This window comes from Sander vitreus, chromosome 22 (genome assembly GCF_031162955.1).
Source record: "Sander vitreus isolate 19-12246 chromosome 22, sanVit1, whole genome shotgun sequence".
Classification (NCBI taxonomy): domain Eukaryota; kingdom Metazoa; phylum Chordata; class Actinopteri; order Perciformes; family Percidae; genus Sander; species Sander vitreus.
Genome location: NC_135876.1, coordinates 24676382 through 24703881, shown reverse-complemented (window position 1 = coordinate 24703881; position 27500 = coordinate 24676382). Strand labels below are relative to the sequence as shown.

General features: G+C 44.3%; 1 protein-coding gene across 1 annotated transcript in view; it reads left to right on the top strand.

The window, feature by feature from the left end:
* LOC144537020 (sodium channel protein type 2 subunit alpha-like) overlaps positions 1-27500 on the top strand; it is a 199668-nt gene that overhangs the window by 22572 nt on the left and 149596 nt on the right. The window contains exons 6-8 of the mRNA XM_078280422.1: positions 3864-3955; positions 9384-9626; positions 19482-19545. Coding sequence (XP_078136548.1) covers positions 3864-3955; positions 9384-9626; positions 19482-19545 — 399 coding nt within the window. The remainder of the gene's footprint in view (positions 1-3863; positions 3956-9383; positions 9627-19481; positions 19546-27500) is intronic.

The following is a 27500-nucleotide window of genomic DNA, read 5'->3' as shown; positions in this document are numbered from 1 at the left end:
TTTAGAATATGTTAAATGATGAAACAAACTGACTCGCAAGATAGGTGGAGATCTTAACCCCCACCAATGTTGAACCCAAAGTTACGCCCTTGGTCAGTACACAATACAATCACCTTGACTCCTCCTTCTTCTGTATGAGCTCCATTTAAACACGGAGCATATACAGTGTGGATAAGAGAGAAACTGATGTGACCCATTACCTGACCTCTCCTGCGTGAAGTGTCTCTGCTGTCACCGGTTCTACCAGTGACTCTAAATGGCTGCACCCCCACTGTAATTCAATCAGCCTGCCAGTCAACGCCGGTGAAATATGAGCCGCAATGGAGGGCCGTTAACAGCTCGGGATCAGATAACTCTATCTAACTGGCGGGGCCCAAAATGGCCGCTGTCCACTGGCGTCCTTCTGGCTCCCTGATTCGCTATAAAGGGCAGAGAAGTGACACCTTCACAACCTGGCATTTATAAATGGTCTGTTGTTGGAAATACTGTTAGGGCTTTCTGTTTGGTTCAAGGTTGACTTTAAAGGAAAAATCCGGCGCAAAATGAACCTAGGGGTTAATAACACGTGTACCGAGCTCGACCGTTCTCTGGGATATGTTTTCATGCTAATCTAATGTAACCAGTTTTAGCGCAAACCGCTAATTAGCTTATAATGCTAGTCGTCGGGGCATGCTAAAGTAAAAAGAAATCTCTGTTTCTATACCACTAACAAGGCTCAAAATATCACCACACTTCCACGGTAGCATAATGAGGGTCCCTACATGTAAACAAAAGCATTGATAACTTTGTAAGTGTACAGACAGTTTATTACAAAGATAGATTATAAAGACAGTACCGTTCATGTATACAGGCAGGCGCCATCTTGGGAAAACAGTCACGATCAGTCGAACAGCGAACGCCATGTAACCAGTAACCAGTAACTTAGCTCAAGCACGGCGTTTGTCGTCACTGGTTACATTGGATTAGCATGAAAACATATCCCAGAGAACGGTTGACTCGGTACACGTGTTATTAACTCCTAGGTTCATTTTGAGCCGGATTTGTCCTTTAATCAGGGTCAGGAATAGAGTTTTCTGATATTGGTACCTAGTTTTTATGTGCACATATTCAACAACACAATAATACTAATCTCCAACACAGGATTCAAATGATGTTTATAGAAAACCATCTGTAAAGATGCACCGTCCTGTTTGTGTTTTAGCAGCCAACGGCACCGGTGCTCTGTCGATGTTTTAAAACCTGATCATTAGATGCTATTAAAGGTGCTGTAGGTAGGATTGGGAAGATCCAGGTCTTAGCCAAAAAATGTGGACATCAACGACTTCTCAGTCCCTCCCCCCTTTCAGCTAAAGCCCAAAACGGTCTCCTAAGCCCCTCCCCCCACAAGGGAGAATGAATGCGTGTGCATGAGCAGTGATTGACACGCAGTTAGACACCCCCCCCCCTGGCCCTGATTGGTGCATCTGAACAGTTAGACACCCCCCCCTGGCCCTGATTGGTGCATCTGAACAGTTAGACACCCCCCCTGGCCCTGATTGGTGCATCTGAACAGTTAGACACCTCCCCTGGCCCTGATTGGTGCATCTGAACAGTTAGACACCCCCCCTGGCCCTGATTGGTGCATCTGAACAGTTAGACACCCCCCCTGGCCCTGATTGGTGCATCTGAACAGGGAGCGGTAGATTTTTGTATATCTCACTCCAGGCTGTAGGTGGAGCCAGAGGAGCTGGATTATTATTTAAATGACCTGCTTCATGTAGTTCTACTGGAACATGGGGTCAGTTTCAGCAGATATGACAGAAAGGTAGTTTATAAGTCTTACCTACTGCACCTTTAAGGTTCACAATAAATGTTGGCCCAACTAGTTTTTGTCGCTTTTTCCGAAGTTTTGTCAACTGTTTTTGGGACATTTTTTTCAACGTTTTTCTGGTGCTTGTTTCAACATTTTTGCCACCTTTCCAACGTTTTTTCGGTACTTTTTTCCACTTTTTCAACGTTTTTTCCCGATGTTTTTGTCACTTTTCCCAGCCTTTTTGGAGCTTTTGTTGGGAACTTTTTTGCTGACGTTTTAGGGGCTTTATGTCGACCAAACTGTAAGAGAGCAGACTATATGAGACATGCAATAATACAGTCAAAGGTATTTGAATTTTTGGATGAAATAAAAGCATGTCAATTATCTAAACATGTCTGGCCCTTGATGTGATTAATATTTTCCAGTGTGGCCCTTAGTAAAGTGACTTTTTATTTTTTTTTAAATCACCACAGTATTTTCAGACCTTGTTATGTCTTTCTTCCTCTGTTGTATGTTGACAACCACCACACTGCCCCCTACAGGCTGTTAACAGAGTTTATCAAAGTAGGGAACCTGCAGGCGCTGCGAACCTTTAGAGTGCTGAGAGCCCTGAAAACTATCTCAGTCATCCCAGGTAAGGCCTCACCACCACCAGGGGGCGACACGGGACAGAAACCCCCCCCCATCCCAAACACTCGTCATCGTTAACGTTGTCGTGAACATCCTCTCTTGTCCGTCCCATGTCTGCCGTGTCCCGCCCACGTCCCATTCTCCGCCCAGTCAGGAGTCACTTGTGTAATCACCTGATCTGAACTGACGACACATGAAGAAGGAAAAGTCACAGAAAAGCTGAACGCACGATGCACAAACTGGAGATTTCTGATTTGGAACAACACACAGTTAAAGGTCCCATGACATGGTGCTCTTTGGATGCTTTTATATAGGCCTTAGTGGTCCCCTAATACTGTATCTGAAGTCTCTTTTATATAGGCCTTAGTGGTCCCCTAATACTGTATCTGAAGTCTCTTTTATATAGGCCTTAGTGGTCCCCTAATACTGTATCTGAAGTCTCTTTTATATAGGCCTTAGTGGTCCCCTAATACTGTATCTGAAGTCTCTTTTATATAGGCCTTAGTGGTCCCCTAATACTGTATCTGAAGTCTCTTTTATATAGGCCTTAGTGGTCCCCTAATACTGTATCTGAAGTCTCTTTTATATAGGCCTTAGTGGTCCCCTAATACTGTATCTGAAGTCTCTTTTATATAGGCCTTAGTGGTCCCCTAATACTGTATCTGAAGTCTCTTTTATATAGACCTTAGTGGTCCCCTAATACTGTATCTGAAGTCTCTTTCCAGAAATTCAGCCTTGGTGCAGAATTACAGCCACTAGAGCCAGTCCCACAATGTGCTTTCCTTAGGATGTGCCATTTCTGTGTCTGTAGCTTTAAATGCTATTGAGGAGGAGAGAGGGGGGGGGCAAGATGGAGGGTGGGGGTGTGGCCTTGACCAACTGCCACTTTGCTCTTTGAAAGCCATGATGTCTCTCTCTATCTCATGGGGGGGCCAAATTCTCTGGGCGGGCAAAGCAGAGAAAGGGGAGGTAACCTTTCCCCTTATGATGTCATAAAGGGAAGATTCCAGATCGGCCCATCTGAGCTTTCATTTTCTCAAAGGCAGAGCAGGATACCCAGGGCTCGGTTTACACCTATCACCATTTCTAGCCACTGGGGGGCCATAGGCAGGCTGGGGGAACTCATATTAATGTTAAAAAACCTCAAAGTGACATTTTCATGCCATGAGACCTTTAACAATATAGAGAGGGAAGTTGTTTGCAGTTGAACTTCTTTGAACGTCTTTTTCAGAATCTGAAGCTGAGTTTGTCTCCAGTTTAAATCCGTGTGAGCAACTTTTGACCGCCTGACTTTCCCGTCTTAGAAGTCGATGTCTCTGTCTCTACTGTATCTCTCTCTCTTTGTATTCTGTTCCCTCTGTGTCGGCTTGTTGTTGCTCAGTGTGGTCATATCCTTCTGTGTGTGTCTGTTCTTGTGCTTCTGTCTCCCGGCTTGCTGCAGATATGTCACTGAGTTTGTGGACCTGGGTAATGTGTCAGCCTTAAGGACGTTCAGGGTGCTGCGAGCACTCAAAACCATCTCTGTCATCCCAGGTGAGGAAGCGAGACGCAGGGGAGTGAATAGCAAATGCACCCCGAGCTTGCTGGGAGAACTGAAATCAGTGGCTGTGTTTGAAATCTCATTCTGCATACTACCTACGGAATAAATCTGCTATTTGACGTACCCTTTTGATAAAGTGCACATAGGTAGTATGCAGAAAGAGGCGCCGAAATCTTCCTTAGAATTGGTTGTGAGCGAACATCAGAGGCTTAGCAGACGACTAAACAACTCTTGACAGTGAGCCATGAGTCACAATGGCTTCTAATGCTTAATAAAGGGCTCGCTTTTTCATTTAAATTACAGCTAAATTCACATCTATAACTGAGTTTGTGTTAGCGATGAACAAAAGTTGGCAGTAATTGAAAATATACAGGCGTTAATCCACAAACATATCGGACATAATCACCGTTTTAACAGCATCAGAAAGCATAGATCAGGATCCTTTATGATCCTTTATTAAATCCAACGTAATCCTTGATTCAAATAGTAAGTAAATAAGTTAGTGAAATGTATTTATGAAGCTGTTCACTGATTACATGTTAAAAACTTACCAGGTTTACCCGAGGTTTGTGTAAGACTTGAACATGAACGTAATTGACGAGGAGTTTAGGGGCCTTTCATGGTTTTCAAAAACAACAAAAATGCAATTTCACATCTTTTTGGACCGTTATTATTATTATTATTATTATTATTATATCTGTATCTCAAACGTTGGAAAAGCTAGAGCAGATAATAAATAAATAACACCCACAAAGCATAAAGACAAACTTAGGAAATATGTTGACTAGGGTGCTAAATTATTATTTTTTTATTATTCTAAAAAATAGCAAGAAAAGCCAAAAGCATATGTGTTTAACCCCCAGATTAAAATACCTAGGTGACCATTTTTGTTCCCATTTATGTCGTAGATTCTAACTTATAAGACGAATGTTAATTGAAGATGTGGATCTAAATCTGTCGCTGGCTAGCCTCTGTATGTTTCCACTGTGCATGTTAGCATGCAGCGCTAACGGCGTTATCTTTATTCCACTGGCGTGGCCTTTTGTAGTCTGATACATGTCATAACTTTAAAGGAACACGCCGACTTATTGGGACTTTGTCTTATTCAGCGTATCCCCCAGAGTTAAGATAAGATAAGATAAGTCCAGACATACCCTTCTCATCTCCGTGCGTGTTGTAACTCTGTCTGATGCACCCACAGCTAGCCTAGCTTAGCACAGATACTGGAGGTAACCGGAGCTGGCAATGACGTCACATGATAAGCGATTTACGAATACCTGGGAACTATATTCTCAGAAGGCGAAGCACTGCTACTTGGGCTGAGGGATTATTACTCCAACTCTGAGCAAACTCTCTGCTCCTCACCACGGGGCTTCTCAGGTGCTGCGAGCAAATCACTCCGCCCAAGTAGCAGAAGTAGCAGTGCTTCGCCTTCTGAGAATATAGTTCCCAGTATGTATACGTTAGAAGATGGCTGTGTCTCATGTGACCTTGTTATTTGTACACGCTGTGACTATACAAATCACAACATGTAAATAGGAACATGTTGGCGTTATTTTGTCACTTATTGGGAGCAGTTGGCTAGATGGAGCCGGTTACCTCCAGGATCTGTGCTAAGCTAGGCTAGATGGAGCCAGTTACCTCCAGGATCTGTGCTAAGCTAGGCTAGATAGAGCCAGTTACCTCCAGGATCTGTGCTAAGCTAGGCTAGATGGAGCCGGTTACCTCCAGGATCTGTGCTAAGCTAGGCTAGATAGAGCCAGTTACCTCCAGGATCTGTGCTAAGCTAGGCTAGATGGAGCCGAGTTACCTCCAGGATCTGTGCTAAGCTAGGCTAGATGGAGCCGGTTACCTCCAGGATCTGTGCTAAGCTAGGCTAGATGGAGCCAGTTACCTCCAGGATCTGTGCTAAGCTAGGCTAGATGGAGCCAGTTACCTCCAGGATCTGTGCTAAGCTAGGCTAGATGGAGCCAGTTACCTCCAGGATCTGTGCTAAGCTAGGCTAGATGGAGCCAGTTACCTCCAGGATCTGTGCTAAGCTAGGCTAGATGGAGCCAGTTACCTCCAGGATCTGTGCTAAGCTAGGCTAGATGGAGCCAGTTACCTCCAGGATCTGTGCTAAGCTAGGCTAGATGGAGCCAGTTACCTCCAGGATCTGTGCTAAGCTAGGCTAGATGGAGCCAGTTACCTCCAGGATCTGTGCTAAGCTAGGCTAGATGGAGCCGGTTACCTCCAGGATCTGTGCTAAGCTAGGCTAGATGGAGCCGGTTACCTCCAGGATCTGTGCTAAGCTAGGCTAGATGGAGCCAGTTACCTCCAGGATCTGTGCTAAGCTAGGCTAGATGGAGCCAGTTACCTCCAGGATCTGTGCTAAGCTAGGCTAGATGGAGCCAGTTACCTCCAGGATCTGTGCTAAGCTAGGCTAGATTGAGCCAGTTACCTCCAGGATCTGTGCTAAGCTAGGCTAGATGGAGCCGGTTACCTCCAGGATCTGTGCTAAGCTAGGCTAGATGGAGCCAGTTACCTCCAGGATCTGTGCTAAGCTAGGCTAGATGGAGCCGGTTACCTCCAGGATCTGTGCTAAGCTAGGCTAGATGGAGCCGGTTACCTCCAGGATCTGTGCTAAGCTAGGCTAGATTGAGCCAGTTACCTCCAGGATCTGTGCTAAGCTAGGCTAGATGGAGCCGATTACCTCCAGGATCTGTGCTAAGCTAGGCTAGATGGAGCCGGTTACCTCCAGGATCTGTGCTAAGCTAGGCTAGATGGAGCCGGTTACCTCCAGGATCTGTGCTAAGCTAGGCTAGATGGAGCCAGTTACCTCCAGGATCTGTGCTAAGCTAGGCTAGCGGTGGAGCCGTCAGACAGAGTTACAACACGCACGGAGATGAGAAGGGTATGTCTGGACTTATCTAACTCTGGGGGATACGGGGAATAAGACAAAGTCTCAATAAGTCGGCGTGTTCCTTTAACACAGTGGTAGCAACTTGTTGAAAGCATGTTATAAACTGCACCCTCAACTTTATTTAATCAAGCTAGTCATTCATTAGTTTACAGACGATTCGCAAATTGAAAGTGTGTCTGTTTCTAAAGAATGAACTAAAACCCCAAAAAGTGCTTTCAAGTTATAAAACAGTATGAAAAGATACTGGTTGTTTCTGTGATTATACGATTGGCCGAGGACAGTCAACCTGTCTGCACCCTTTGTGTTCTCACTGTGTTTTGTTCCTGCTGTTTTTACTGTATGTTCATGTTTCTGTGTGTGTGTGTGTTTTTGAACTTGAAGTGACTGCCATCTTAATGGTCCCTGATCCATTGGTACGCAATTCTGTAGACTCTCTACGTTCCCAGAAGTTTTCTATCGATTGGCGTTAAAGAGTAACCTGATGCACCAGATGGTTTGTTACACAGAACTATCCGAAATACACTCACTGGAAACGGTTCGGTAAAGGGAAAACACTTTGTAGGTGATTCGATGAAGCCACCGTCTATTACAACTAGGGATGCACCGAATCCAGATTTTTGGGGTTCGGCCAAATACCGAATCCACTGGTTAAGATTCTGTCTAATCCGAAACCGAATTCCCGAATCCGTCGTCTGGTTAACACCAGTTTTTAGCTGTGACTGTCCGTCCTTTGCCGTACCTGAAGTTGCTGCATTCTGGCTGCTGTCTGTAGATTCCTTCATGCTCAGCTCGTATTCTTCCAGATGTTTCATACCAGATGTTGTAACAGCGGTGATGTTGTGTATTGTTTAGGGTCCTCGCCACCACCAGACTAATCAGCATTGCAGATTGAACATGTAGCTGGACTTGAATGGCCTTCTTTTGACTGAAAGTACTGCCAAACAACACTTTTTCTGCTCTCTAGTTCCATTTCCACTTCCTCTCAGCCTGCTGCATTGAAGCTCCACCTACGTAAACACCTTCCCGTAATCAACGGCGCCGTCATCACGTCGACCAGCGTAGCGCGCGGAGTGCAAGCGTAGGGTTCGGTGGAAAAATATTCTAAGGTTTGGCAGAAACCGAACCCCGTCAAAAAGCCCAATATTCAGCTGAATCCGAAGCCGAATCCTGGATTCGGTGCATCCCTGATCACAAGCTAACTTCAACCAATCAAATCAACGAACCACAGTTGGTTAATCAAACTCTTGCCGAAGCTAGTGAAGAGGAGAGCGAAAAACGGCTTTCGAGAAAAGCCTTCAGTGCCCTTCTTTAGCTATTCTGTCGATGTAGAAACACTACCCAGTTCTGATATACAGTACAGTAACTGATGCCATTGCAGCATCTACGCTACAAAAGGGTTATAAAACGTCCGGAAACCTTCTTTTGAAACTTCCTGTGCGGCAGGTGTTAAGGCTTTTTCAACATGAGTTCGCAACAAAAATGTTATTTTTTTCCTATTTGTAGGCCTTTTGTTCAACCTCCATCAAATTCTGTTTGCGCTGACATGCTTATTTTTCATGAGCTTCGCTCTCCTTTACGCCATTCGACAGAAAACCTTTTCTGGCACCGTAGAGAGCCTCGGGAGGTATAGACAATTGATAATGTTTTTTGGTGAACTGTTCCTTTTAAAGCATTCATTCTAAAGGCTCTGACACACCAACCCGACGGCCGACTTTCGGCAGAAAAGTCAGTCGGACGGACTGTCCCCCCGAGTTGGTCCAAAAAGTGCCTCAGAACACACCGAAGCGACGCTGACTTGAGCGTACGTTCTGCCCGTGCACGAGACGTAATACGTCTCCATAACAGCAGGCGGCGCTAATCTGTATTGTCGCCCAAAACATGCAAACCGGCAGCTGATTGGACGAACGCGTCACGTGGGTCTGGCTGCTCCCGGATTTTACAACCGAGCATAATGGCGGCTCGTTCAGAACACAATCTCATATTTCACGAAGATAGTTCACCGAAACGTGTTTCTGAAAACATTTTAAGAGAGAAACAGGCCGTGCAGTTGCTGAATCTTCATTTCAGATCGACAAAGGTCAGTTTGAAAGATTTTCAGCAGATTTTGATAGGCGTTCTTCACACTCATCCCGCCCGTCATTTCCGGGTTAGCGCTCCACCAATCAGATTGGCCATTGAGTCCGACTGCCCGCCTTCCCATTCAACAAGTCAAATCTGCCCAATTAAAGCCGACGGCTCCTCCGAACTGACGACGGCACGGAACACACTGACTCGAGGCACCGACCTCGCCAGACTGTCCGACGGCCGATAATCGGGTTGGTGTGTCAGCGCCTTAACATGTGACGCTTTATTAAAAAGTAGCTGTTAGTATTCCATTGATTTAGATGTTTAAATATGATTAATTGTATGTTTGGAATTATTTATTTAGCCAAAGACAGATTTTCTAAACTGGGATTCACATCCACGATAACATTTATCTGATTAATCATCCCGTGTGCGTCGGCGCCCGGTCTCGGCAGGCCTGAAGACCATCGTTGGCGCTCTGATCCAGTCCGTGAAGAAGCTCGCCGACGTGATGATCCTCACCGTCTTCTGTCTGAGCGTCTTCGCCCTCATCGGCCTGCAGCTCTTCATGGGGAACCTGCGGCAGAAGTGCGTGCGCAGCACGGAGCACTGCATCAACGGCAGCCTGCCGGCCAACACCTCCTTCTACTGCAACAACAAGACTTGGGCCTCCGTCAAGGACTTCATCAACGACGAGGGTGAGAATCTAACTCTGACCTAGGGCTGGGCAATATATCCATATTTTTTATATATATATATTTAGACTTTATAATTTAGACTTTAATGTCCCCCAGGGGTCACAAACCATATGATACGGACACATATTAATCCACAATGATCACATGACACAAAACTGAAATTGCATGTCAAAATGAAACACTTTCAATATTTTTAGAGACCCCCAATATTTCACAAATCACGTTTTCAGGGGAGCCCATGTCTTATTAAGGGGAGCCGAGCTCCCCCTAGCTGTAGTTCGCACCCTGCGGACAGGTATCACAGACAAAGTGGCAGTGATTTATGGCGGTCTCTGGTTAAGGGGGTGTGTGTGTGTGTGTGTGTGTGTGCGCGTGCGTGCGTGTGTGTGTGTGTGTGTGTGTGCGTGCGTGCGTGCGTGCGTGCGTGTGTGTGCGTGTCTTTATTGACACCAGTTGTGTCCACAGTGCCAACATGGCTTTATCCATTCCATTTAGGAAACACTAGTCACCACTTCAGAATGACACACACACACACACACACACACACACAGAGGTCATGTGAGGTCAGTTGGTAAATACACAATTTGACATGTCAGGAATGTTGACCGGCTAACATATCTTATGTGGACATACTTAAACTCGCACATACACACGCACGCACACACGCACGCATGCACGCACACACGCACGCGCGCGCACACACACACACACACACACACACAGGTCGAGGTCGGGGTTAAGGAAGCACTTAACGCTGCTGTCAGATGAAACCGGAGCTTCACGTCATCCATGTGACCAAAATGCCGAGCTGCCTGCGTGTCACTGCACACGTTTTCATATTCCTCATCGCACATTAATCTGCATTCAGCATGAAATCATCGAGGGCAGCGGTATTTTTCACTAGAAGTATTTATTTTTCTACACAGTCATGTTTTTAATTTCTTTTGTCGCACTGTAACTAAGCTCTACAGAAGCATAACAGCTCAGATTAATAAGCAAACCATCATTTCTGTTCCTAATTAGTTCCGTGAGGTAACAAGAGAGGAGATGCTTCGTTAGAAATGTAACCCCGGGACAAACAGACTGCCTCGTTATCCAAAAACAGACGTTTCTCTGTAGCAGAGCAAGCAGAGGCTTCAGGTGTCTTAAAGGGTTAAACCGCCCAAAATAAAAGCGTCTTACAGAGCTTACAGTAACGGGGTTTGTCGGGACATGCCGCTCCATGCTAATGTACCTTTCTATTTATTCATTTCCAGTTTGCTTTGCCATCCATCACATCAAACAAATGTCCCCTGCAGGCTCCCGTATCGACCCCTAAAAGCTGCTGTGAAACCTGAGAGCTGCGCTGCGCCGTTAGAGCCCGTCCTGCTCGGCTCCTCGGAGGGAGATCAATGGCGGACGTTACTCATGCTTAAACATTTCCCATCATGCACATGTTTGTTCTGTCTGGTCGGAGCCGGCTGCCAGCACGGAGCAGTCGTCCCCGCAGCTTCTTGTCGGAGGGTTCAATAAATGAATAGCAACGGACAACATGTTCAGTTTGTTTTCCTTTTCCGGTGAGCGGCAGATGGAGCTGATGTTACCAGACAGTTTTACACAGTAAACTGATTGATTCGTCATATTCACTCAGCGGATTATGGTCCTGTTTACACCTGTCAACAACCCCCTGAGTCTGATATTCACCTTCCATTTTCCCTTAAAGTGCTCATATTATGCTCATTTTCAGGTTCATAATTGCCAGATTTTTCTCTCTGTCCGTGACCGCTGCTGTTCTCATTGGATTATTTTCATTTCTTTTGTTTAAACTTCAACCCATCCTCAAAAACCTAAACACTACTTTCTGCTTCTAAGGCATTAAGGCATTTAAAGGTCCCATGGCATGAAAATGTCACATTATAAGGTTTTTTAACATTAATATGAGTAGAGAAATGGTAGAAATGGTGATAGGTGTAAACCGAGCCCTGGGTATCCTGCTCTGCCTTTGAGAAAATGAAAGCTCAGATGGGCCGATCTGGAATCTTCCCTTTATGACGTCATAAGGGGAAAGGTTACCTCCCCTTTCTCTGCTTTGTCCACCCAGAGAATTTGGCCCCCCCATGAGAAAGAGAGAGACATCATGGCTTTCAAACGAGCAAAGTGGCAGTTGGTCAAGGCCACACCCCCCCCCTCTCCTCCTCAATACCATTTAAAGCTAAAGACACAGAAATGGCCCATCCTAAGGAAAGCCCATTGTGGGACTGGCTCTAGTAGCTGTAATTCTGCACCAAGGCTGAATTTCAGATACAGTATTAGGGGACCACTACGGTCTATATAAAAGAGACTTCAGATACAGTATTAGGGGACCACTACGGTCTATATAAAAGAGACTTCAGATACAGTATTAGGGGACCACTAAGGTCTATATAAAAGCATCCAAAAAGCAGCATGTCATAGGACCTTTAAAAAAAAACAGTGTCTTTGTTGTCTATTGTTTATTTGACTTGTCATACCTGCAGATTCTCATCATGTAACTATATGTATCTCAGGCAGAGGAAACTGCACGCAGAGAGCGGTGTATTCAAGTTTAATTTGCTGCTCTTGAGCTTTCAAAAAAAGAAATGAAATTAAAGCCTGCTCTCTCGATATCCTGTAGAGACAATTTTCCAGTGTTTTGCAGCTCTGTGAAATCTTCTCAGACGGGGGCTCGCTCTGAAAGAAACGGTCATTAAAAGTCAGTCTGTGGACTAATGTGCATTTATTTTGGGAGGGGGCTTTTGGAAAACCTAAAGTTTCAGGTAATGACTTTAAGTAGACTGTTCCTATCTGCTTTGTTTGCAGAGAAAATGACTCGGTGACTAATTTCAGTGCTGTGTTCATGGTTACTTTGAGCCAGAGAACAAAAGCACTTCAGACTTCAGACGTTTCTGATGGCGAGCGGGGATGCATTCTCCCAGATGCACTACATACCAAATGAATTAAAAAGCTTAAGTGCCTTTGGTGCAGTGGCGGTCAGAGTCAATCACAAGCACAGAAAGAGCCAGTGTTGTTAGTCAAAAGGGGGAACTTTGCACGTGCACCGCCACAATAAAGGTAAAGACTTTTGAAATGTTGAAATGCTTTGTTTCTCTTTGACAAGCGGAGGTTTTACTGAAAAGTGTTTCAACTTTGTTTCGCTGAGTCACAGCGGCTTCTTTTGTTGCTTTAGTGATGAGAACATGACACCAATTTTAATATTTTTATATCGGTCATAATGGCTGGAGATAAATGGGATCCCAGTTATGTGTTGAATATGAAAATAGGTACCCTGATTGTTTGTTCTCGTCAGGCACATGAATGAAAATGTCAAGCATGGATTTGAGGTCACTGTTCTGTTAAAATATTGAATCTGATTCAAAGATCCGACATCTGTCACGTTCCCCTGTCTCTGTTGTGTAAGGTTGACTCACACAGGAAGAGCCTTTCACAATAAAACACACAAATTCTGGTGCCGATGTTACATTTTACGAATATGAGGTGATGTTTTTCTCAGTTTTTCAGTCCGTTCTTTAGACGCGTGAAATCACAGCACACGGTTTCCCCCAGAAAGGTTGTTTAGCCCGGTGGCAAGTGTCTTTATTTTCAACGAGGGCCCAGCTGGGGCCAGTCACACACAGTGTTGCCAATTTAGCGACTTTGTCGCTAGATTAAGCGACTTTTCAGACCCCCATAGCGACTAGCGACAAATCTGGCTACTTTCTGTAGAAAAGTCGCCAGTATTGTCCAGCGAGCACGCGAGGTATTTCTCTCCTGTAGCCGCCATAACAGTCTTCTGTTCTGTGACTGAGGACCAGCGGAGCAGCCTCTCCCCTCTCTCATGTGCAGCAGCACTGCACACAGTGCGCAGGCAGGTAGAAGGGGGACAGGGTGTGGTGGCCGCCGGTGTAGGTAGGAGAGACAACGGGACGGGACGGGAGAAAGACGCCGCTGAGCTGGCCTGGACCTGGGCAAGCCAGCCTTCTTTGATAATTCTTTATTGATCTTTTTCCCTCCCTTTGTAGAAGGCTAAGTAATAATTATAAGGTAAAATAAATTCCTGTATTGAATTTGTGATTATTTGGCTAAAGTGTTCTATTTCTTTCTATCTACCTTGTCTACAACCACTGAGCTTTATACAAATGATTGCGTAATGACGTCAACAATATGCAAATGAGCGTATGACGTCATCTAGCGACTTTTAGCGACTTTTGGAGCTGGTGCTAGCGACTTTCATTGGAAAAGAGTTGGCAACACTGGTCACACACTGCCTAATAGATTCTGTGATAACAGAATCATGGACTAAATCACGAAATTGAGAATTTAAAAAAGCTATAAAACAGATTGTATACACCCCTACATTAAGTCAGCGTCAAAGCTGACTGGAGTTTTAAAATATGACCACGTCTAAGTTTCAAACTGAGGCGCCCTGCTGTAACTGTAGTCTTAAAATAAAGTTAACAATTTCCCAGTGGCTTAGGCCTGGTTTGGGGCAACTTGCAATACACTGCAGCAGGTGGCTGGCTGGCACATCATTACTCAACCCATTCTCATGAATGGGCTCGTATGATGTCGTCCAAAAATGTATGCACACCAATTCGTATGATACCCTACAAAATTAGTAGCCTGGAAATCCAGACCCAAATCCGAAAGATTAAAGGTCTGGCACTGAGTAATGAAAATGGCCCAATTCGAGGGGCGGCACCAAGCATGCATTTGAAAATCTCACTGCACGCTATTGGATAACACTACGACCAATCACAACAATACACGCTAAGCCCCATGCGCTTAGCTACCAGAGGAGCTAACTGGTAGATTAAACTCTTAGCTACCAGAGGAGCTAACTGGGAGATTAAACTCTTAGCTACCAGAGGAGCTAACTGGGTGATTAAACTCTTAGCTACCAGAGGAGCTAACTGGGAGATTAAACTCTTAGCTACCAGAGGAGCTAACTCTACCAGAGGAGCTAACTGGGTGATTAAACTCTTAGCTACCAGTGGAGCTAACTGGGTGATTAAACTCTTGCCGTATCCGGTCGGCAAAACAGCAAAAACGTCCGTCTTGCAATGGAACGATTGGAGCGCCGTCTTCTGTTCCTCTTTCAGATAAAAAGCCAAGTCTAACTCGTTCTTTGTAGCGGCCAAAAGCCGTTTCAAACAACTGGTGTTCATCCGTAGCCATCTTGCAATGTTTACTAATGACTTGGACGTCGCAGCGCTGTCGTCATCTGTTTAGCTCGCCTCTGGCCCGCCTATATCAGATACACCGATGTGATTGGTGCAGCTCGGCTCCAAGGGCATAGCTAATGAGCAGCATTACTGAATGCCAGAGTGACTCGCTGAGTAACTTCAAATTGTGCTCTCGCGAGGAATCTGGATTTCCAGGGTATGAAATTAGGTGACTGCCAGCTGGTTACGTGACGCCGGCTACAGAGCTCTGGGAGCTGACATCATATCAGCGGTCGTTGCTGGTTGGGTTTAGCCGACAAAAGGTGACTGGGAAACAAGTTGTTAACGCTATAGTGCGTAGTTTATGTCTCCCCAATGAGGAATTCCAAGTAATGACAACAAAACTGTTGGTGCGTCCACATGATACAAGCTTTCCATGATCGCACCACCACCCCCACCCCTCCTCCTCCACGCAGTTGCTTGTAACGTGTGGAAAGAATCTCTCCGCAGTGTCATGTTGTAAAGTCAGATGCACCAAATCCAGGATTCGGCTTCGGACGAATATTAGGCTTTTTGATGGGGTTCGGTTTCTGCCAATCCTTAGAATTGTTTTCCACCGAACCCTACGCTTGCACTCCGCGCGCTACGCTGGTCGACGTGATGACGGCGCTGTTGATTACGGGAAGGTGTTTACGTAGGTGGAGCTTCAATGCAGCAGGCTGTGAGGAAGTGGAAATGGAACTGGTGAGCAGAAAAAGTGTTGTTTGGCAGTACTTTCAGTCAAAAGAAGGTCATTCAAGTCCAGCTACATGTTCAATTAACAATGCTGATTAGTCTGGTGGTGGCGAGGACCCTAAACAATACACAACATCACCGCTGTTACAACATCTGGTGTGAAACATCTGGAAGAATATGAGTTGAGCATGAAGGAATCTACAGACAGCAGCCAGAATGCAGCAACTTCAGGTACGGCAAAGGAAGGACAGTCACTGTTTACTTCATTAATGTGTTGACCGTGTTCATGGACTGAGGACGAGACGAGGATTCAGCAGAATCTCAACCAGGGGATTGGGTATTAGTTGTAAATTCAGATGGATTTTGAAGGGCTGTCGGTGTTTCTATTGTTCAACAAACCGCTCTGAAAGTGATCCCAACGATATCTCCGCTGTCATTGTAATTGTAGTTGTGGTGTGGACTCCACTGGAGAGCACATTTACAGAAATGTTGAGTAATGTGCATTGTCCTCATGAATAAATAAAATGTGATGTCTTTATCTATTTAAACATTGATTTGTTTCAAACTAGTCCCCCATTGGACATTGAAGACAAACTTTTCTTGAGTGTCCCCACTTTATCCCAATCCTTCTTTACTCCTGTTTTGGAACAAGTCCTTCTCTTCAGAGCTGGGCTCCTAAATACATTTATTCCCATCCTCAAGAATAAGCACTGTGATAAGCACAGTGTGTCCTCAAACCACAACAGAACTTAAGAAGCACTTGTTTTCTTCCTGCCGACGTGCATTAAAAGCTCTTGATACTGTTGAGCGTTTGGAGAAGGACCTGTAGTTAGTGTATTAATGTATCTGGAAATGGCCTGTGGTCAGACTTAAGTGTTGACTAAATGCTCAGCAAGCGGTGGTTCCTGTAATGGATTGTTTTTAATGGCCCCCTGCTCCGACCGTGTCTATCCCGGCCATAACGTACAAGCTGAATTTGATGAGTTTATTGATCCTTCCCAGACGCACAGACAGTCCGTCTGTCCAGGACGGGTTACCTGAACTTTCCCGAAACATCACCATGTATTGTTTTGCAGTTAGTTTTGACCATGTAAAAACATATATATATATATATTAGGGCTATCAAATGATTACATTTTCTTAATCACGATTAATCGTTGAATTTCTGTAGTTAATCACGATTAATCGCATGTTTTATTTTATTATTTTGCATTTCAGAACAGTTTTTAAGTCCATATTAACAATGGAAAGCCATTCTTACCAGTGGATCTTGATTGGGAATCAAATGAATGCAAAGAACGTTACTTTATGAACTTGATTTTAAGATTTGTATTGTTTATTATATATTTAATCTAGTCACACATTTGAACAAACAACTTTGAATGCACCACGAGGCTGTAGTTTACCAGTTTCATTGAACACACCTCGTCTGTGTTTCTCCGACGGCAGCTGCAGATTGTTACATCCCGGTGTTGAATCCTCTACAGTAAAACACAGTCACACTTTACACCGTTTAGCGTTAGCTGTCAGCATTTTAACCCTGTTTAATCCAGCTACTAGCTAGCGGTAGGCTAACGTTAGCTGCTGTCGAGTATAGTGTTAACTAGCTAGCGGTAGGCTAACGTTAGCTGCTGTCGAGTATAGTGTTAACTAGCTAGCGGTAGGCTAACGTTAGTTGCTGTCGAGTATAGTGTTAACTAGCTAGCGGTAGGCTAACGTTAGCTGCTGTTGAGTATAGTGTTAACTAGCTAGCGGTAGGCTAACGTTAGCTGCTGTCGAGTATAGTGTTAACTAGCTAGCGGTAGGCTAACGTTAGCTGCTGTCGAGTATAGTGTTAACTAGCTAGCGGTAGGCTAACGTTAGCTGCTGTCGAGTATAGTGTTAACTAGCTAGCGGTAGGCTAACGTTAGCTGCTGTTGAGTATAGTGTTAACTAGCTAGCGGTAGGCTAACGTTAGCTGCTGTTGAGTATAGTGTTAACTAGCTAGCGGTAGGCTAACGTTAGCTGCTGTCGAGTATAGTGTTAACTAGCTAGCGGTAGGCTAACGTTAGTTGCTGTCGAGTATAGTGTTAACTAGCGATTAATACGATTAAAAAGAATTAACGCATTATGCTCGGCCCTTAATCGCATCGTGATTAACGCGTTGAATGCTGACAGCCCTTATATATATATATATATATATATATATATATATATATATATATATATATAAAAAATAACTGATGAATAAGAACATGTACATCTCAGCACAATCCAAAAAAACACCAACATGATTGGAAGTGATTCAAATAAGAAATTCCCATTTTCAAAAAGGAGAAGGAAGAAGTTAAAAAAATGTTTATCCTTTAGTTAAATACAAAACAATTTGATGCTTCACTTATTTACATGTTTACATACACACACACACACACACACACCGTATATCTACCTACTTACACTCACATAGACACATGCATACACATAGACACAGATGCATACATACATGCATACGCACACACACATTTACAATTTTTTTCCATCTTCTTCGTTTCCGTCTATATCAAACAGAATAATAACCCATCCAAACTAGACTATACTAGTATATAGTATATACTGTAAGCCCAGGAACCATACAGTTCAGGAAAGTATACATGTATAACTTTAGAGGTTTCAGTTTGTCCGGCACTATTCTATCATATACATGAACTTAATCATTGTATTTAATGAGTTTTCCTCCCTTATATTTGTGTTGTATATTATTGTATTATTGCCTATATCTATATGAGTCTATCAATCAACTGACACAACCTGAGTAACGTGCACACACCTACTTATGGTGCGTTCAAATCAACTCAGATGTGTTGTAAGTGTGGGGGACGAAGGGCACCGCCATGTGAAGTGCGGGGGACATGTCCCCTGTTAAGGAAAAACTCAGGAGCAGCACAACTCACTTCACATACGTGAAGAACGTTCGGGAGACGAGATGTGTTATTGTGCAGTGCTGTCCCAACTCTCTGAGGTCCTGTGCCTTTATCCTGATGCTTATATCCCTAGCCCCAACTATCAAGTATGTGATATCTCAAGATATCGATGGCGCCAAAGAAAAAATTGTCACCATGAGCGTAGTTCTTAGCCTGACAAGCCAGACCCACATCAAGATGTTGGGTCTGGGAACTCCCCATTGGCAGGGCTCAATCCGAGGGGCGGGATAAACGGTTGTCTGTCATATTCACTCTGCACGCAATAGGATAGCACTACAACCAACCAGAGCAACGAAGAAGGAAGTGGAGCTAGTTGATAGATTAAACTTTTGCCGTATCCGGTTGGCAAAACTCCGAACTCATCTTCCTTTTTTAAGAATGACTTCAGTGCCGTTCTTTGTTCTTTTCTCAAAGAAAAGCTGAACTCCAAGTCTTCCAGAGTCTCGGCCAAAGCCGATTCCAAAGACCGCTGTTCACCAGCAGCAGCCGCCATAAGCCCCGCCCACCGACTCTATACACGATGTGATTGGCCCGACCAGAGTTTGGTTTTTCCAGCTCGCAAGCCAACGGAGAGCTGCTAGACGATCCTGGCTGCAAATTACATCTGCTGCCACTAGGGTGTGTCTAGATTTCTAGGCTACGTAGTTCTGGGATGCATGAGAAACTATGTCACCTTGTTACACTGCTTCCACTGACTTCCAAAATTAGATAGTCCTGAAACAAAACATTCCCTTATCATACGTCTACATAGGCTCCCTGATTGAGACAGGGAGGCAAGGACAGAACAGGTTTGGATATCAGACTGGATGAATACTCTCGTCCCCTGTCCTGTGACCTATGATGATCTAATGTCTAAGCTTTCCCTTTAGTATCATCATACCAATACGTGGTGTTTTGGGAAATTTCACCACATCCCCACCACCCCATACCCTGTGTCCGCTACGCCCTTGACTTCAACATCCAACTGGAATCTAACGTGTTTTTTTTGTTTCTTTTTCTAGATAACTTCTACAAAGTAGAGGGAGCCAAGGATGCCTTAATCTGTGGCAACAGCAGCGACGCAGGGTGAGTGGACCTTTTATCTCCATTACGGGAAAAACCTGACTCAGAAGCTGGGAAAAGGTAGAGTTGTGGATGTATGAGGTCACACCCCACCCAGCTGAGAGCGGAGCTTGTTGATTTAAGGATTAAAGGTTGTTTTGGTTTTAAGTGACGGATGCTGAAATGTGTTGCAGTTGTGAGCTGTTTTGTTGTCAGGAGATCAAACTGAAGATGAATAATGAGCAGTTTGATTGTGAAAAGGATGATGTGATTGCGGTCATTTCTTGCATTAAAAAATGTTTAGTAGCTGATGACTCTTCAGGCTTTTGCTGGGTGTTTGAGACATTAATTACATACCGTAATTTCCGGACTATAAGTCGCTCCGGACTATAAGTCGCATCAGTCAAAAAATGCGTCATAAAGAGGAAAAAAACATATAAGTCGCACTAGACTATAAGTCGCATTTATTTAGAAATTTATTTCACAAAATCCAAGACCAAGAACAGACATTTAATCTGGAAAGGCAAGTTATTAAACTACCCAACAGCAGCCAGAACAAGGGGCTGAATACGGTAGGTGTCACTATGTTAACGTAACGTAACTGCTCTGTTGACGAGCCTCTCCCAGCAGCACGTTGTTCAAGCACCCATCTGTGGACTCCTTCCTCCAGCTCTGGCCATCTGGATTTCAGCGACTAGCTTTCTTTGTTTTCTTCATTGCAGTAAGACTAACCTTTTCTCCAGTCCCTCACAAGTTTCTCTCTCACTCCAAACTCTCCTTCTGCTGCTCGATGACCGTTTCCGGCTGCGTGTTTTACTACCTGCAGTCTCCTGCAGCTTCTTTTCTTTCTCAGTTGTCTTTAGGAGCAGCATATAGTCGTCACAAGCCTAGAGCGCCTCTCGCGGCTGTAGACGGTAATGTTTTCAGCATGAAATAACATTTAAAAACATGTTGAATTCTATATATTTTGATATATAAGTCGCACCTGACTATAAGTCGCAGAACCAGCCAAAGCATGAAAAAAAGTGGGACTTATAGTCCGGAAAATACGGTACGCCAAGGAGGGTATGCTTTTCAGATTGGTTAGTTTGTCCGCCAGCAGGACGACAGAAAAACTACTGACCCGATTTTTATGAAACTTGTTGGAAGTGTGTTGCATGAGCTAAGGAAGAACCCTTTCAATTTTGCAATGGATCATTGCGAGATAACATTGCGAGAGAGGGCACGGCCTTGGCAGACGTCTGCACTCTCTGAGTGCAGTTCTAGTTAATATTTAGGTAGTTTGGATTAAACAAGGCAACAAAATTATTGATTTCTATAAAAAAAGATGAGCAACAACAAAAGTAAAGATTCCTGTCGTGGGCCTTGGCGGCCATTGAGGACACCAAATTCACGTCTTATGTATTGTTTCTGAGAGGAGGTTTTAATGAGTTTAGATCCCACAACACCACATTAATCACACATAAAGGTTGATTCTGGTGTATCGTTTTTGGGTAGCAAGATACAACTCAATATATGATAGAAAATATATAAAATGTGACACAAAAGACAGAATTGTTGGGGCTCAAGGCTCCTGACCAGGCTAATGGACCAGAGTCTGGTATGACCAGGCTAATGTCTGGTAGGACCAGGCTAATGTACCAGAGTCTGGTAGGACCAGGCTAATGGACCAGAGTCTGGTAGGACCAGGCTAGTGTACCCAAGTCTGGTAGGACCAGGCTAGTGTACCCGAGTCTGATAGGACCAGGCTAGTGTACCCGAGTCTGGTAGGACCAGGCTAGTGTACCAGAGTCTGGTATGACCAGGCTAATGTCTGATAGGACCAGGCTAATGGACCAGAGTCTGGTAGGACCAGGCTAATGTACCAGAGTCTGGTAGGACCAGGCTAATGTCTGGTAGGACCAGGCTAGTGTACCAAAGTATGGTAGGACCAGGCTAATGGACCAGAGTCTGGTAGGACCAGGCTAGTGGACCAGAGTCTGGTAGGACCAGGCTAATGGACCAGAGTCTGGTATGACCAGGCTAGATTTTTCACGCATCTGTACTCAACTTTGTAATTTATTTTTCTGGAAACTTTAACTTTTACTCCACTACATTTCCCCTGAGCATCTTCGTTACTCGTTACTTGCAAAAAAATGTTTTCATACGTTGGAGTGAACAACATTTTTTAATTCTGTTTCTGTTTTTCTCTTTGTTGATGTCAGACTTTGAATTTGATGTTTAAGATGGTTTGAAAACCCTGAATATTATGCTTTACTTTTTACTTCTTATGATAAAGTACATTTAAAATCATAAAATGACTTTTGATACTTATGCTGCGTTCCAGGCAACCCGTAACCTTGTACCGGTGAAAGTGCCCCAGAACGGCAGTCAACCCCCTAACATACCCGTGAACTGGTACCAGATCGTTGTTCTCCCCGTTACAGTTTTTGACGTCACACACACATAAACAACAATGGCGACCCCTGTTGATGCTGTACAGACGCCGGTGATTAACGGTGAGAAATAGAAATAAATAGACATAAATAGGCAACGTAAAGCAATTCCGCACATTGTAATCAAAACAATACACATACGATTGTGTACTACTACAGGTTATGTTTATTAAATGAAGCCCAAAATATGTCGCGGACTGGAAATCGCTAGTATCAGCTAGCTAACGTCAACGTAAGGTAGCCGCTAGCTAACGCTAGCTAGAAGGGTTTGTCGTGACTTTGCCTGGAACGCTACCAAGTCGTGAGTCGGGACTTGAAGTCGTAACTTACGGGATACACATTGTGTCTGGAACGTAGCATTAAGTACAGTAAATACCAGAGACATTTACTCAGGTATAATTCTGAAAGGAGACTTTAACTTCTACCAAAGTCATTTTCTGGTAAGATAAAGTACTTTTACTCAAGTACTGCTTTCAAGTACTGTATACAAGACTGGGCTTGTCCCTCACGATAACAACTGAGAACTAAGCAAGTTGAGTTTTTCTTTTCAAACAGAATAAATATGGAAACAGATTAGGTTTCATTTGGTTTTGTCTGTGAGACAGAAACCAAATAAACAGCAGGTTGAGTCTTTAAGCCTGTAAATCATTTTTCCTCAGAGGTAGAAGTGCTCTGGAGGCTGAAATAAAGTCATTGTTTTGGCTGAGAGATGCTGAGGTGATAGTCAGTGACAAAGTGTTCAAAGAGCCGAGAGCTAATATAAAGTCTGTCTACTAAATGAGCCATAGGAGCGTTGTTAAAGTCACCACTGCAGGACTGGAAACCTGTGATTGTATGAAGAATGGCAGGGTGGTAGACGGGGCGGCCGTGGCTAAAGTGGTAGAGCGGTCATCTACCAATCGGAGGGTCGGTGGACCGTGTGCAGGCTTCGAATTATGATTTCATCTTTTTGGGGGTCTATGGTCAAAAGTAGTCTATGAGCAGCACATTTTGAGCATTAAACATTTCATTTCCAGCGTTCAGGTGAATATTTATGCACCTATTTACCTTTTTCTGAATCAATGTATGCTGGAAATATCTTTATGTAAAGGGAAACATAGATTACTATAGAAATATAATGGAATATATTACAAAAGGCTGTCAGGCATTCTCTATTGCTATTTATTCTCCTGTAGATCGACCTAATATGAGTCACCACACATGTAGCCTCTAGAGGCATCATTTACTCCTCCCTCCTCTTTTGCGTCTTTTGTTGGGGAAGTAACCTCCTTAAATGTGCACATGACAATTATTCACCTCAGTGATACATGAAACTATTTTAATTAATTAATAAACCCCTGGACTGTAATATTTCAGATGTTTGAGCAATATATCTGCTCATGTTCAAAACTTTGTGCACATTCAAAATATAACTCATCTGTGCTCTCTGAGATTTGGAGGAGTCGTGATATTTTGAGAAAAATAAAGTTATAATAGGCTATTACAAGAATAAAGTCACTATATTTCAGAAAATAATCCATCTGCATCATAGTCTGCTGTGCATTACACGATTGCTCTGCTGATACGGTAGATGTCAGACCGTCTGACAGACTCAGAGCCCCGTTTGGGTCTGTGGTCTCTGAATGAGAGAAAGTTTAGGGAAGTGGCTGTACGCTGCTCTACATCGGGGGTGGGAAACCGAAACTACTGCAGAAATTCACGGAGCACAAACGGGACACATCTGCCGCAGCGTGCCCACAGCAGAGCGCGTCCTTTATAAACCTGAAGCTGCACAGACCACGGAAGACGAGCTGCAGCAGCTCCGTGGTCTGTGCCGCTGCTCGTCTCTGTTGTTAAAGCGAGAGAGGACGCTAAGCGACGCACTGGTCTGCTTCAGAGCTCCGTGTGTTTGGGAAAAGTGCTTTATTTGTGATTTAAATAATGGTGCTGATGATTTTTATAGACCCCCACAGGTGTATGATTTTACTGCTTTCGTGGGAGCTCATCCTCTCTCTATGGGAGCTCAGCTCCCACTGGCTCCCGAGTCCCACGTAATTCAAACCCTGTGTGTGTCAGATCTTTATCTGATGGGCCGGTGCAGTGGTGTAGTCTAATGTATTGTAGTGGGTATACTATACCACATTTTTTTTTCCTGGTTCAGAATGGGCCTTTTTTTTTTTGGGATGCTGGCGTTAGTGTAGGCGGATTGCTACGCACACACTACGCACTGCGCTCAGCGAGGAGCGGGTCGATGAAAGACGAGAGAAGTCTCTCTCCATGTTCTGCAGTGTTAGTTTAGTTTGCTGTCACATTACTCGACAACGTATTTGTGAATACAAATATCTGAAGTGAAAGTTCTGTCACAAAAATATGTTGTTACATGTCATTGCACATTTTTAAGTGGGAATATGGAAATCCTGGAGATTTCTTAGTGGGTATATTGCAAATACTTGCGTATCACGTAGACTACACCACTGGGCAGGTGGCACCTTGTTCGCCAGCCTTGGCCACCAGCGTATGAATGGTTTCTGTCAGCTAGAGTTTAGATTCTCTGCCCGAGCCCGAGCCCGAGCTCGGCCCGGGCCGGGCCCTTGAGCATTTGTGGTTTTTTTAATCATTACTTCATTAGCCTTATTCGGTGGGGAGAAAGCTCTGCCTCTCCAGTTTCTCCCATAGCTCTGGATGGATGTCCTACACTGACTTGAGTGTGAGGTAAACTGAGCTACATCGTGTCTCCCCCCCTCTGCAGCACTGTTGTCGGCAAGTGCGTCAGCATGCAGACCGTGCCGAAGGACAGTATTAATTAGGTGATGGAGACCAGAAAGTCTCCTATATGGTTCCAGGGCTTTGATTATGATGCTGCCTTCATTTGTTCCCCTCACTATTCAGCTGAGGGAGCAGCTAGGGTCGAGGTTTTTTAACGTTTCTTCATTCGGATCCATTTGCGATCCGTTCTGAATAAACTAACAGCAGTTTACATGCTTCGTCCTTGGTGCATTATTCATTAAGATCATTTTAAACAGATTTCTGTAGTTCAAACAACTCGGAGAACGTCAGTATTAAAAAAATGTTGGGTTTAAATCGGGCTCCTAATTACAGTTAATGTGTCGGGCCGGGCTCGGACACACAACGTGCACGGGCTCCTTACATACTCCTCTCTAAATCCTATCTAACTGCTGCTCTCCCCGGTGCGTTACACAAACCTTTTTCGTTGCATCAAACGCTGACAGCCACTGTCCAAATGTCCTTATTTTACGAGTTCGGAATGAGAACGGGTTGGATGGATGGATGGATGGATGGATAATTAGATGGACAGAAAGATAGCTCGATCGATCGATAGATAGAATGATTGATTGATTGATAGATAGATAGATAGATATACTTTATTGATCCCAAAGGGGAAATTCAAGGTCCCAGTAGCTTACAGACATCACACACAACATACACATACATCATAAACAGGATGATAAAATAACAAATCCACATGAATAATATGGACAATAAAAGAAAAGATACTAAATAAAAAATCCACATGAATGTACTGTAGGGATGTATAAGCATGAGAGGCTTGCAGTGCCAGGGCAGGGACTGACCCTGGGATTCAGTCTGCATGGTGAGGTGCTCTATGAGAGTGGGTGTCATGGTGGTAGTGCAAATATGTTACGGCCTCCATTTAAAAGAACAAACCAAGGCTCAAAAGGGATTGGAGGATGCAACATATAGAAAAAGATGCCAGACACAATGTTAGACTTAACCAACAAGCTTTATTAAATAAAGAATATTCTCAAAAGCAACAACAAAAGGGACTGCAGACCCCGGCCAAAAAGAGCAAAAGATGGGAAGACGCTGGACCAACCTCGCAGTGGGCCGTCGCACCCTGGGTCTCCCCCTAAACTAACTAAAAAGGGTAAACTAATCCTAGACTCAACTCAGGTGACAAGGATGCATAGGCTTCTTGAGCCTTATCAGTGAACAAAAGCAGTGGCCAAACACGCGTAGGCCACTTTAACGTGTTCACGACACGCTCAAAGTGAAATATTTATCCACATCCCTCTCACCAAAGGGAGGAACCAAACCAATACGAATACTCTTGTTAATATCAAATTCATGCGACTGAGACACCATGGGTGAGGAGGGGGAGGAAGACCTCTCCTTCATGTCAAGCTCCTTCAAACGGCGCTGTCTGTCAACCTCAGTTCTGCAGGATTGCAATTCATAGTCAAGCTCCTTCTCTTTTACCGCCAAGCGAGGCATTTTCTAGAGACAAGCATTAACTACGGACAATATAAGAGAATAATGTAGACGTAGTAATATATAAACTATATAGCAGTGCAAGGATTAAGTTTAAAAACAGACCGCATTAAATATGGGCATTATAAGGGAATAAAGTAGACAGTAGGATAGACACGAATCAACAGTCGATATTAGAGGTTTGAAGTAATAGTGTTACATCAGTAACGTGGATGTAATGACTAAGTGGGTATAAGGCAACTAATAAAACTGCGAGAACAGACTTATAAACTACCTTTCTGTCATATCTGCTGAAACTGACCCTATGTTCCAGTAGAACTACATGAAGCAGGTCATTTAAATAATAATCCAGCTCCTCTGGCTCCACCTACAGCCTGGAGTGAGATATACAAAAATCCACAGCTCCCTGTTCAGATGCACCAATCAGGGCCAGGGGGGGTGTCTAACTGTTCAGATGCACCAATCAGGGCCGGGGGGGTGTCTAACTGTTCAGATGCACCAATCAGGGCCGGGGGGTGTCTAACTGTTCAGATGCACCAATCAGGGCCGGGGGGTGTCTAACTGTTCAGATGCACCAATCAGGGCCAGGGGAGGTGTCTAACTGTTCAGATGCACCAATCAGGGCCAGGGGGGGGTGTCTAACTGCGTGTCAATCACTGCTCATGCACACGCATTCATTCTCCCTTGTGGGGAGAGGGGCTTAGGAGACCGTTTTGGGCTTTAGCAGAAAGGGGGGAGGGACTGAGAAGTTGTCGATGTTCAAAGTTTTTTGGGTAAGTCCTGGATCTTCACAATCCTACCTACAGCACCTTTCAGGGACTATTACATCACTTTACTGTAAAGCAGCCTTTAAAACTAGGAAAAGACAACACTATCAGGATATTACGATCCAAAACCTAAGACCATATCTAGTCTCATACCACGATATTGATTTATATTGATTTATTGCCCGGCCCTATCGTTCTCCTAATCTTAACTAGTCATTTTGGTGCCTAAACCTAACTGTCGTCGCTGCTTGACGCTCGCTTTTGGTCGGCTAAACTCAACTGCCACGGCCGCTGAAAGGACCGTCATCTCAAGCTCTGTAGCCTGCGTCCTGTCGCCAGCTGGCGGGCGCCTCATTTTTGTAAGATATCCTACGAACCCGTTCTTGAAATGCGTCCTTTCTGTGCTATTTAAAGGCGCTTTGAGCAGTCGTTAAGACTAGAAAAGCGCTATACGGCGTAAATGCAGTTGATTTACATTTAGATCCACAGCGCTGCGTCAGTGCCGGAGCATGACTTAGTTTAGCTTTCCAAAACAGCAAAACAAAGC